This window comes from Bufo gargarizans, chromosome 8, assembly GCF_014858855.1.
Source record: "Bufo gargarizans isolate SCDJY-AF-19 chromosome 8, ASM1485885v1, whole genome shotgun sequence".
Classification (NCBI taxonomy): domain Eukaryota; kingdom Metazoa; phylum Chordata; class Amphibia; order Anura; family Bufonidae; genus Bufo; species Bufo gargarizans.
Genome location: NC_058087.1, coordinates 151,024,950 through 151,038,534, shown reverse-complemented (window position 1 = coordinate 151,038,534; position 13,585 = coordinate 151,024,950). Strand labels below are relative to the sequence as shown.

The following is a 13,585-nucleotide window of genomic DNA, read 5'->3' as shown; positions in this document are numbered from 1 at the left end:
AGTGTGCTCTCTGCATTTTTTGCAGCCCCATAGAAATTATTAAGTCCAAAAAATACAGTCGAGTGCACAAGGCCTCAGTGTGTGGTCAATGATTTCCATCAGCGATCGTGAGCCAAAACTAGAAGTGGAGCCTCCACAGAGATGAGGTGTAATGGAAGTATTTGCACCTGGTTTTAGCTCACAATCACTGGTCAAACACTGCCTGTGTAAATGCAGCCTAAGGCTACTTTCACACTTGCGTTGTTAATTCTGGTATTGAGATCCGGCAGAGGATCTCAATACCGGAATTAAACAGATCCGTTCTGATTTTGCACATCAGGATGCATCCTCTTCGTTAAGATACGGTTGCGTGAAATCAAAATGGAAAAAAAATGGATCTGTCACTAAATACATTGAAAGTATCCATTTTTTTAGGCTCCTGGAAAAAACAGATCCATCACCATTGACTTACATTGTTTTCAGTGAGAGATCCATTTTATTACTAGACACAAAATTACAGCTTGCAGTGGTTTTGTGTCTGGTCACAAAACGGAATGCTGCCGGAATGGAAGACATCCTGAATGGAAAGGTTATTTTCCGGTATTGCGATCCTCTGCCGGAACACAATAACGAACTACAATAACGCAAGTGTGAAAGTAGCCTAATAGTAAATCTGCCTCACTACTTCCGACCTAATAGTTTAGTTATCTTCGTTATAGCATCTAGGATCCATGAGGTCGGATGCGTGTACACTAATGCACCATATGCAATATAGGCGCCTGTGTCGGGAGAGGGGCGTATTATTACATCAAGCATACACATACCTTTTTGTAATGAGTGCAAAGCAGATCTAAAAAATGTCAGATAACCAGGAGGTTGAGGTGATGCATTGAATTCGAAAAAACCCAGGACACCAGGCTGCAGTGAAGAGAATAAAAATGATCATGAACTTCATTTATTCTTAAAGGGACTGTGTTAACATTTAGAAATATGCCACGTGGACCATAAGAAACAGACAGATGTCCACTGACTTCTATGGGAGAGTTTTCTAGACACGCTCTGTGACCTGTGCAGGGGTCAAGGAAAGAAGAGATAGGCTGCGACATCACATACTGTGAATGGTGAGAGCTGTGTGGTGTAAAGATAAGTGTTACCTGTCATGTGAAGCTATGGACATGACTGCTGCAAAGTTCTCTATTTTACACTAATTGCCAGCATATTATTAGAAATTAATCATTTTCAGACACTGTTACCAAATGCATTGATTGAAGTATCATACCTGGGGTATCCAACTAGGGAGCCCACAATTTTTCTAAAATTAACATAACATTTAGGACGCTTAGCATCTAGTACATGGACAATTAAAAATAATAGGAGTAAAAGTAACAAAAAATTCATAAAGATATGCTTAACACCACCTAGATTAACAAAAACATCTATTGCAATACCAGATACAATTTAAAGTTAGGCTAAGTCACAGGGATGGGCAAACTGCGGCTCTCCTGCTGTTGTAAAACTACAAATCCCATCATACCCTGCTGTAGGCAGACTGGGATTTGTAGTTTTACAACAGCTGGAGAGCTGCAGTTTGCCCATCCCTGGGCTAAGGCATTGGAATAAAACACTAGCACCACCTGCTGGTGAATGAATATAGCTACATAACCATTATTCTGAAAAAGCAAAAGAAAGCGAGGAGAAAGAAGCAAGAGACAAGGAAAGAAGCAAGAGACAAGGAAAGAAGCGAGAGAAAAAAAGCGAGAGAAAGAAAGCGAGAGAAAAAAAAGCGAGAGAAAAAAAAGCGAGAGAAAAAAAGCGAGAGACAAGGAAAGAAGCGAGAGAAAGAAGCAAGAGACAGATAGAGGGAAAGGGAGAGAGACAGACAGAGGAAGGGGGAGATAGCTTTACTGACATTTTGACTCCCCATTTTATTCCCCCAAAGGATTTTAAAGGAGAGTGAAGAAAAAGAAAGCTTTATCGCTCATCTAACAATTAATCCTAGAGGCAGACATAAACCCCGCTGTATGAAGGCGGCCTTTCATATGGCTAAAAAAAGCCAAAGAGAGACAAGCGGACAATACCTCCAAGCTGGAAAGGAAATCCCTTAATTTTTCCATTGAAGGAATATATAAAACAGGGCTCATAACTCTTCGAATAAACTTCTCAATATATCCTGCTGTCAAGGGGCCTTTATACTCAATGGGTCCAAAACTGCAAGCAAAAATATGTCACATTAAGATGGAAAGAAAAAAAAAAAAGACAGAAATAAATTAAATAAAAAATATCTGGACTGATGAAAAACTTGTGAGAAAGGATCTACTTTCAAACTAAGGACAGCTGGGTTACATCACTTTATTACACTGAATGGAAACTCTAGGTGTCCTGTACAGAATTCAGGAATATGTACCCTAATATATACTGTTAACTACAGCAGATGCCCATCGACTGCAGAGTGCCAGCTTGCCGACAGATCTTTAGGCAGATATCCAAAGCAAAGCCGGAGTCCCGACCAGTGGTGCTCATGGCTTCAGCAACACAGCTCTGCTCAGGTGCACCGCTGACCAAGGAAAACCGGGAAGATTCATTCATTCTAAGGTGTGGGTCCCGACTAAGCGACAAAAGTCATCCCGTACCCATAGAATTCATTCCAAATTCTGATACTACACCATTACCATAACACATGAAGCCAAATTAGAAGCTTGTATGTGGCAGAAGTAGCCATAGGGATGCAGCAGAAAGTTGCCCCACTACTTTACATAGTTTTTTTTGTTTGTTTTTTTTATGTGAATTTTTTCTTAAAATGTCTTATTGCTTGTATGATGGCAGGTTATTTTTATAGATTAAATAAATGAAAAAAAAAAAAAAAAAAACACGGTACTCAGTTTACTCAGATCCTTATTATAATTCTGAGTTTACAGCTTGTCCCACGTTGTAACACGTAGCAGGATGAACAATACTAGAATCTGTCCATGCATGCAGCAAGAGGCAGCATTTTCACCAAGACCCCGAAACCAGCAGATGGCCGGTACAGACCACAACTTGATTTTGCATATCCTTGGCAATGTGCGATGCTCTTACTTTAGTGGTGCATTTTAGAAGGACAAGGAGGCAAAGAAAATAGGAAGACATACTGCACAGCGCATTGAATCACTAGCAAAACTGTTCATAGTGACCAGTACAAACCAGCACATATGTAATGCCGTCCCCTACTGCCTGCACATTATATGTAATGCCGTCCCCTACTGCCTGCACATTATATGTAATGCCGTCCCCTACTGCCTGCACATTATATGTAATGCCGTCCCCTACTGCCTGCACATTATATGTAATGCCGTCCCCTACTGCCTGCACATTATATGTAATGCCGTCCCCTACTGCCTGCACATTATATGTAATGCCGTCCCCTACTGCCTGCACATTATATGTAATGCCGTCCCCTACTGCCTGCACATTATATGTAATGCCGTCCCCTACTGCCTGCACATTATATGTAATGCCGTCCCCTACTGCCTGCACATTATATGTAATGCCGTCCCCTACTGCCTGCACATTATATGTAATGCCGTCCCTACTGCCTGCACATTATATGTAATGCCGTCCCTACTGCCTGCACATCATATGTAATGCCGTCCCTACTGCCTGCACATCATATGTAATGCCGTCCCTACTGCCTGCACATCATATGTAATGCCGTCCATACTGCACATCATATGTAATGCCGTCTATACTGCACAGTGCATTGGACTTCTGAGGTCAGGAAGGTTAAAATTCACCTTGTTTGATCGCAGCACGACATAATGCAAAGCCATTAAACATTAACTGACTGTGCATGGCCACTTACCTCCTATGATACAAGTTAATCACTGGGAAATAAAAAAAACTTCTTTGTTTCCTGCATTTGCCGTGATGCCACCAGCAGTTGACAGCCACAAAAAGTACCTACAAAATATAAGAAGAAGTCAGGCTCTCTGTATAGATTTCAACCACAGAAATAAGCAGCGACATCTCACTCTCAGGAGGATGCTGTTAAAGTGAATCTCCACCTCAGGGTACAGTCTTCACAAAATATTAGGAAATTGCTTTTAAGGGTCTTAAATTCCTGGTTTTCCAGGGCAATTCTGCTACTATTTAGTGCAAAATTTTATTTTAAATACATATTTTTGGGTTATTGCCCCATCTGGGACATTAATGGCATAGTGCTAGGATATGCCATCAATGTCAGATAGGTGTGGGCCCCACGTCTGCCTCCAGAGTGAAGGAGAACATATATTTGCTCTTCTTCAGCACTTAGAACTCCTTTAGAGGAGAGACCCACACCCAGGGTGGATAAAAATCTATGATTAAAAAAATAAAAAATCCAAAATCTGATTTGTTATTTAAATCTGATTTTTTTAAATTTAAAATCGATTTTTTAAATTTAAAATCAATTTTTATTTATTTAACTGCCTCAGGACCGCCACACGCAGGACTGCGTCCTGGCGGCGGCCCTGTTAATCCTCCTGGACGCACCGGCGCGTCCTCTCGCGAGCGGCGAGATTTCCTGTGAATCACCATGTGTGCGCGCAAAGATCATGCGATGAATCATGTGATGACTGGAGTGACGTCACCACAGGTCCTGTTCCTGCAATCAGCAAAGGAGACAGAAGAGATGCCGGCTGCGCGATCAAGTGGACTAAGGGGAGTTAAATTTTATATATATTTTTTTAACCCCTCCAGCGCTATTTTACTATAGCATTCTGTATTCAGAATGCTATTATTTTCCCCTATAACCAAGGTCTAACAGAAAATAATAATGATCGGGTCTCCATCCCAATCGTCTCCTAGCAACCGTGCGTGAAAATCACACCGCATCCGCACTTGCTTGCGATTTTTACGCAGCCCCATTCATTTCTATGGGGCCTGCGTTACGTGATAAACGCACAAAATAGAGCATGCTGCGATTTTCACGCAACGCACAAGTGATGTGGGAAAATCACCGCTCGTGTGCACAGCCCCATAGAAATGAATGGGTTGGGATTCAGTGCGGGTGCAATGCGTTCAACTCACGCATCACACCCCGCAATGAAAAGTTGTTATTCTAAAAATCTTCATCTACTTGCATATTATAAGTTATACCAGCAAGAATTAGTCTTTATGTAGAAAACTATGATTTAAATCAAGCCTTACTGACTAGCGATTTAAATCGTGATTAAATCAGTTTGATTTAAATCAAATCCACCCTGCCGACACTTATCTGACATTGATGCAAAGGGTGAGACCAGATGGTAAGGCTGGCCACGCCAACCCAGGGCAGCCAATAGCCACAATATTTTGATGCAAAGACGTGCAGACCTTGGCTTCCACACACAGCTTACCCCACCGTCTGGTCTCACCCCAATGACGGCCTTTGAAATAAATTATTAAGTAAGGGGTATTTTTATGAACATATAATACAGAAATCACTTTACCTGATCTGCAAGCTTATTAGCCACATGCTCAACTTGTTCTCTTGCAGCATTGGACTGTGCACACCAGGGCGCATACAGAAAAAACAAGGTTATCTCAGAGTCCTGACGAAGGATATCGGCATAGTCAATCTGGCCGAGGAAGAGGTCCACCACTGGTGACTCTCTGGTGAAAAAGCGCATGGGCAGCTTTGCTGGCATGGTGACATCTTTGGCACGGCTGAAAACAAATAGAAAACTGTAATAATATAGTAAGAAAGCAAGCTGCCTATACGTGGGGTCAGCGTGGCCAGCTGCCTATACACAGAGCGTTTTTGTAGTCACCACTGAGATATGGTTCTGTCCAGTCTTGTATTAAATCTGGGTTAACTTACCCCCTACTGTAAATTATAGGAAAGCTGGAAGTTTCTATATACCTAATTAAAGCATTAAAGGGGTTCTCCTCCAATAATGCCATGTTACCAAGTGCCAGCAGCCTGCCCGACTAAGCTAAGGATTCATACTTACCTGCTTCCCTGTCCTCTGCGCTGCCTCCGGTGTCTTCATCTTCACAGAGGAAGCAGTGCAGAGGACAAGAGCGGAGGGGAACAGGTAAGCATGAAATGAGTATTACACTCACCGGTAATCCGGTTTCCTGGGAGTCTCCATGACAGCACATCCTGAGACTGACTTCCTCTGATAGGACAGGAAAAACACAGGTTTAAATCCCACCCCTTCCCCTTCATCACCAGTGTAACCAGGATAAAGAGATAATAAGCGACTTAGAAAAAACTAAAAATTTAAGCAATGTCCTAAAATAAATGGGTGGGAAGTATGTTGTATCATGGAGACTTATGGGATTACCGGTGAGTGCAATACTCATTTTCCTAGTCGTCTCCATGACACCACATCCTGAGAAATAGAATATTTCAGAGGGGGACAATAACACAAGGGACTTTCCGTCCAAAGGCCATGTCTTCACTAGAAAAAATGTCTAACCTGTAATGCTTGGTAAAAGTTGCCGCCCTACAAATCTGTTGTAGAGAGGCTGACAATCTCTCTGCCCAAGAAGCAGCAATGCGATCTATGGGAGGTAGAAACGACTTTCGGTAAAAAACTGGGATCTAACAAACATTAACTTGTCCTGAATAATACTGAGGAAAGGATCCTGAATAGATAAGGCCTGGAGTTCAGACACGTCTCGCTGATGTAATAGCGACCTAGAAAATGGTTTTTAAGGTGAGCCATTTTATGGAACTAGATTCTAATGGTTCAAAGGAGCCCAAAGTTAGCCCTGACAGGGCCGTGTTAAGGTTCCAGGGTGCTACCATATTCCTGACTGTTGGTTTAAGCCTGTCTGTTGCTTTCAGGAACCTGGTTATCCAGGGAAACCCAGCCCCCCAAATACCTCTTCCTGCACCGACTTCCATCTGAATTGTGGCTCTAATCGCCTTTATAAGCTCATCAATGTCATCCGGATTAAATAAGAACCGTTTATATTCGTTATCTTCATCAGAAGATGCACAGAATCCAAGTCAGACACCGGATTGAGACTATCCACTGTATGATTTGAGAAGGGTTAGGGGGAGTTGGATCCCGGGAAGCTAGTGCGGACTTCCTCTTTAACTAAGGTCCTGATATCTTCCAGGAAACTAGAGGATTCAGCTTTTAGCACATTAGAAGTACATTCCTTACATAAGGCTTTAGCTCCTGTGCTGGGTAAGCGCTTATAACATATTCCACATTTTCTTGTCTTTTTTGGAGCTGAAGCAGAATCCCTTTCTCCATGAAACTGTAAGGGAGAGAAGGACCAGCTAACCAGGGAATGGGGGTGGTACACCGTGTGCCTGATGCCAGGCTACGCACAACTCCTGGATTTGATGCAGGCTCGGCGCCAGAACCCGGCAAGATGGGGGCGCTCATCTGAAAAAACTGCTCCCGTCCGCCACAGACACTGTATTGTTCCTCCCCAGTGGAAGGGATTGCGCTGGACGCCATTGAGCAGGTCCAGCGGCCTTTTATGCTTCCTGCGACGCCCGGAGATGACGTCATGATGTCACACGCCAGCGTCCGGAGGGAGCACATCACAGTGTCGCTCCGGCTGCCATCTTCCTTCTCCCACTGCATGAAATCCGCCTGGACCGCCGCAGGGGGATCTTCGCATGGGACAGCAACAGTCTGCGCCCGTGCACAGGCCACGTGAGGAGGCGGGAGAGCCACACTGCGGATCTGACCTCGGCCTGCATATGTTTAACAGGTGGCCCCCGAAGAGCCTCCATGCACCTCTCCTGCTTCCTATCCTGGTAGGACAGGAAAAACACTGGTGATGAAAGGGAAGGGATGGGATTTTCCAGTCCTATCAGAGGAAGTCAGTCTCAGGATGTGCTGTCATGGAGACGACTAGGGAATCCTTAGCTTAGTGGGGCAGGAGGTTCCACTTGGTAAAATGGCATTATTACCGGAGAACCCCTTTACAGCAAGTGTTGGCCTCTTTGACACGTCAGTGAATCATGGACATGTGTTGTCTCCACGCACCGCTCATGTACCCACTGACTTTACGGCGTGTATAAACACATCTGCAGATCTCCACGGACCACGGGCCTGTGGTGACACCACAGAAGCAGGCCCTATTTTGATCCCTCTGGCACAAAGTCTATGGGTCCATAAAATCCACAGATGCCATCAGTGTTTGGTCCGTGGATTTCATGGACCACTGGTAGGAGACACTCTTGAAACTACTTTTAAGCCTAGCAGTGTCCGTGGAATATGGACGACACACTGATTCTCCATGGATGAACCACTTGTCACGGATGTCATCATGGACGTGTGAAAGAGGCCTTATTATACTGTTTATGAAATACTCCAATTATAGTAAGGCTCATTAGATACATCAGCTGCTACAGAACCTCTTTTTGGAGAGGCAGTATTAGGCTACTTTCTAGTTGATAACACGAATTGCTGTGCCCCATCAGGCTAGGGCTATATGGTGGACTGTATCTGTGGGACATGCAATGTCAGGCTGCTACATGGCACCCAGTGGCAATGCAATACGTACATCACAGTGCAGATATCTACACCTGCTGGATTTCTCAGCGACCACAATTACTACCATTAGCTTTAGGAGAAGACATGGCAGCAGGAAACTATAGGTCATCATGACGCTATTACTGGAGGAACGTTCAAGCTAAAACAACCCTTTTTGTCGTGCCTACATAGAACTTGTTCAGTAGGTTCCTTCGTGACCAGTGAATACAGAAGCTGCAGGGAGGGGTGGGATTCAGCAAGTACATCCTGGTTGGAGTGGATATTACCCTGCTATATCCTAATGAAGATAAGTAGTCACATAACACTGCCACATTAACTCCATGGCACATTCCTGCCACCCGGGAACGCCATGTAATACAATGAACCCCAGCATTCGGTCAGTAAATCTGATGATCCACATTCCATGGCATTGTATATACCCCCGCGTGGTCACCTAAATGTCAGAAGAGCAGGAGGCTCACAAGAGGGTTTAATTCCTTGCATTTTTCTGGAGAAGATTGCCACAAGACATTGGCGGTTGAACTTGAGCATTGACTATTGCGGTACAGCCCACATGGCGGGTCTGCAGCGGATCTACCCAAGAGCCACCCAAAATTATCTGGTTTTCATGGTGGCCTTGCTACTGGATTTGTAGCAGGGTCTTCTGCTGCTTTCAACCTCTACATTAGGTTGAAAGTCTCAGGTAAAACCGGCATAATAAACTGGGGACTGAAATCCTGCACCACAAACCAGTTCACACTGGGGGCTTCTCTGCAGCATGTGGATTGGATTTCGGGAATGGCTTCCTCTTTGCTGGTAAATGCAGCAGGTTTTCAGCATGAAATTCCACTAGGAAGAATTTGCAAACCCCATTATTTAATAGGTCGTTATGGGCCGGGGGTTGCCCAATCAGGACCTCATACTTACTGATGGTTGGGCGTCCTAGCAGTGGGAGGATTATCTAAAGGGGATAGATCTGCTCTTTGTGGAAGATGGTGCAACCAGGCACATAGGGGCACATTTACTAACGGTGTAAAATAGTCGCAAGTCCCCTTTATTAACCGGCTGTGAGACAATATTTAGGTCCATGGCCAGTTTTACGCTGTGTCCACCAGATGGGACTGACGGGGCCTTTACGGGGTTCAGGACTCCAACCCCGGAAAATTTACTAACATTTACACCTGGAAAAACTATACCAGCCAGGGGTTGTCGTTTTTTACGATAGGTGCATGGACTGCCATAGATGCACGCCTCGTCATAAATTAGACAAATTTAATGGCAGCACAAGGGGGAAACTAAGCTGTTGTCGGCCGATGCCCGTATTGTGGCCCGCAAACAGCGGTTCCGCAATATACAGGCACCAGCCAAATGTGCATCACATCATGGATGCAGACCCAGTCACTTGAATGGGTCCACAATCCGGAAGGTGCGGTGCAGAACCGAGGCATGGAACCCCACGGAATGCTTACAAGGTTTTCTGTCCGTGCCTCCGCACCGGGAAAAAAAAATATGACCATGTTCTATCTTTGGCGGTGCGGACGGATCATGTACCCATTCAAATTGACCAAATCCACCTGCGGCAGCCGCCTGGATGGTGCCCATGCATTGGGGACCACAATATGAGTCCTTACTATCAGTATTGGGCATGGCTCCTCAGACTGACATTAGCGCCATGTCATGGACCTTCTCCACATGGACCAAAATACACCCGGGTAAGGCTACCTTCACATCTGCGTTTTCAATTCCAGTTTTGAGATCCGGCAGAGGATGTCACAACCGGAATTAAACGGTTCAGTTTTGACCCCATTAATTGTCATTAGGGACATAAGTACGCATCCGTTCCGTTTAGTTGCGTTTTGGCTGCAAGCTGCGGTTGTGTGTCCAGTTTTTGAAACTGAACAAACTGGATTCGACATCAAAATGAATTTAAGTCAATGGTGCTGAATCCACTTTTTTTGTTAGCGATACCGGATCCGGTTTGTTAAGTTCATCCGGATGTATTAAATGGTACGGATCCGTTTCACATACGCAGCGGCCGCGTCGCATGCGCAGTGTACGCGTGCCGTATACCATGTCGCATGCGCAGTGTACGCGTGCCGTATACCATGTCGCATGCGCAGTGTACGCGTGCCGTATACCATGTCGCATGCGCAGTGTACGCGTGCCGTATACCATGTCGCATGCGCAGTGTACGCGTGCCGTATACCAGGTCGCATGCGCAGTGTACGCGTGCCGTATACCATGTCGCATGCGCAGTGTACGCGTGCCGTATACCATGTCGCATGCGCAGTGTACGCGTGCCGTATACCATGTCGCATGCGCAGTGTACGCGTGCCGTATACCATGTCGCATGCGCAGTGTACGCGTGCCGTATACCATGTCGCATGCGCAGTGTACGCGTGCCGTATACCATGTCGCATGCGCAGTGTACGCGTGCCGTATACCATGTCGCATGCGCAGTGTACGCGTGCCGTATACCATGTCGCATGCGCAGTGTACGCGTGCCGTATACCATGTCGCATGCGCAGTGTACGCGTGCCGTATACCATGTCGCATGCGCAGTGTACGCGTGCCGTATACCATGTCGCATGCGCAAGTGTACGCGTGCCGTATACCATGTCGCATGCGGCATGTACCGTGCCGTATACCAGGTCGCATGCGCAGTGTACGCGTGCCGTATACCAGGTCGCATGCGCATTGTACGCGTGGCCGTATACCAGGGTCGCATGCGCAGTGTAGCGCGTGCCGTATACCAGGTCGCATAGCCGCAGTGTACGCTGCCGTATACCCAGGTCGCATGCGCAGTGTACGCGTGCCGTATACCAGGTCGCATGCGCAGTGTACGCGTGCCCGTATACCAGGTTGCATGCGCAGTGTAACGTGGTGCCGTATACCAGGTTACATGCGCAGTTGTACGTGTGCTGTAACCATGTTTACATACGCAGTGTACGTGTGCTGTATACCATGTTACATACGCAGTGTACGTGTTGCTGTATACATGTTACATACTCAGTGTACGTGGTGCTGTATACCTGTTACATACGCAGTGTACGTGTGCTGTATACCATGTTACATACGCAGTGTACGTGTGCTGTATACCATGTTACATACGCAGTGTACGTGTGCTGTATACCATGTTACATACGCAGTGTACGTGTGCTGTATACCATGTTACATACGCAGTGTACGTGTGCTGTATACCATGTTACATACGCAGTGTACGTGTGCTGTATACCATGTACATAAGCAGTGTACGTGTGCTGTATACCATGTTACATACGCAGTGTACGTGTGCCGTATACCATGTTACATACGCAGTGTACGCGTGCCGTATACCATGTTACATACGCAGTGTACGCGTGCCGTATACCATGTTACATACGCAGTGTACCGTATACCATGTCACATACGCAGTGTACGCGTGCCGTATACCATGTTACATACGCAGTGTACGCGTGCCGTATACCATGTTACATACGCAGTGTACGCGTGCCGTATACCATGTTACATACGCAGTGTACGCGTGCCGTATACCATGTTACATACGCAGTGTACGCGTGCCGTATACCATGTGACATACGCAGTGTACGCGTGCCGTATACCATGTTACATACGCAGTGTACGCGTGCCGTATACCATGTTACATACGCAGTGTACGCGTGCCGTATACCATGTTACATACGCAGTGTACGTGTGCTGTATACCATGTTACATACGCAGTGTACGTGTGCTGTATACCATGTTACATACGCAGTGTACGTGTGCTGTATACCATGTTACATACGCAGTGTACGTGTGCTGTATACTATGTTACATACGCAGTGTACGTGTGCTGTATACTATGTTACATACGCAGTGTACGTGTGCTGTATACTATGTTACATATGCAGTATATAGGACTATCACATACAGTGACATACTATGACATACAGTGTACATGTGCTGACACCTCAGGCTCCTGCCTCACTTGGATGAGAGTAGTAGTCATTTGCACTGGGGGGGGGGTAGTTACCTGCAGGTGAACCTGAGAGCCACCAGGAGGGCGCAGGTCAGCGCTATGGCCCCGCACAGCAGGTCAGGCCTCCGGCCCATCAGACACAGCAGCCGCTTAACGTGCCGCCAGGCCGGACTCTGCATTCCGCTTATAGAGCAGATGGGCGGCCCGAGCCCGCAGGGGGCAGGACGGAGCTTCTCCTCATCACACCCCGGGGCCACCAGCGCGAACCGAGCGCCGCCACGTCTGTCACTGTGGACTTCCGCGGCGTGCGCTCAGCCATGGGCGGGGAGCGTGTCCCAATAGCAGCCGCGTATAGGGAAGCTAAGGCACCGTCACACAGCTCTCCTCCCCGCCCCCAGCCGCACACGACGAGTGACGTCATAGCGTGTCACTGGCTCTGTGCATTCACCAGCTGGTTGCCGGAGCACACAGCTGTCCAACCATCCGGCATGTACTACACTGGATGTGCATACTTAACCCTTTCATGATCTTCGAGCCTTTAACAAAGCCCTTTTTTTTGCCCCCTCTTTACATTACAAGAGCTACAACATTGTCATGTTCCTATAGATGCAGCTGTATGAGGGCTTGTTTTTCTGCAGAATGTGCTGTATTTTTCAGACATACTCCGGCAGGTGAACAGCCTGTCAGATCCGGACCGCCGCCAGTGACCGTATGCCTCCGGACTGCTGCTCCGTCCCCATTGGAACAGCCTGCCGGAGTCCCCTGCCGCTAGTGTGAAACTAGCCTACAGTACTGCATGCAGTGCCGCCACCGGAACTCCGCCACCATTATAGTCAATGGGGACCGAGCAGCAGTCCGGGGGCACACGTGAACTAGCGGCAGGACGGATCCAACAGGCTGTGCACCCACCGGGACAGGCTCCCGGAGTCCCCTGCCGCTAGTGTGAAAGTAAACGTATTATTTGGGGCAATGAAAAAAAATCCGTTTATTTGTTGTTGTTTTTTTAATTATAAATGTCGGTGCAATATACATAATTTTTTACCTTGATTCTACGGGTCCTCGTGATTATGGTGATAACAATTTCATAGTTTTTGTTTTACTACTTTGGCGCAATAAATAGACATTTTTATAATTATAAAAAAAGTTTGTTTTTGTGTTGCCTCAGACCTATAACTTTTTCGTTTTTCTGTCGACGTTGCTGTAT

The 13,585-nt window shown here is 46.3% G+C and overlaps 1 protein-coding gene across 2 annotated transcripts in view; it reads right to left on the bottom strand.

Annotated features, from left to right (window-relative positions):
- Nucleotides 1–12,731, bottom strand: part of TXNDC11 (thioredoxin domain containing 11) — a 68,553-nt gene extending 55,822 nt beyond the window's left edge. Inside the window, exons 1-5 of one of the 2 annotated variants that reach the window (XM_044304230.1) lie at nt 12,436–12,731; nt 5,424–5,658; nt 3,818–3,915; nt 2,058–2,187; nt 804–897 (exon numbers count right to left, since the gene is read on the bottom strand). In XM_044304230.1, coding sequence (XP_044160165.1) covers nt 804–897; nt 2,058–2,187; nt 3,818–3,915; nt 5,424–5,658; nt 12,436–12,560 — 682 coding nt within the window. In that variant the 5' untranslated portion in view covers nt 12,561–12,731. The remainder of the gene's footprint in view (nt 1–803; nt 898–2,057; nt 2,188–3,817; nt 3,916–5,423; nt 5,659–12,435) is intronic. The other variant, XM_044304231.1, reaches the window with a different exon arrangement.
- Between the last annotated feature and the right edge of the window lie 854 nt (nt 12,732–13,585).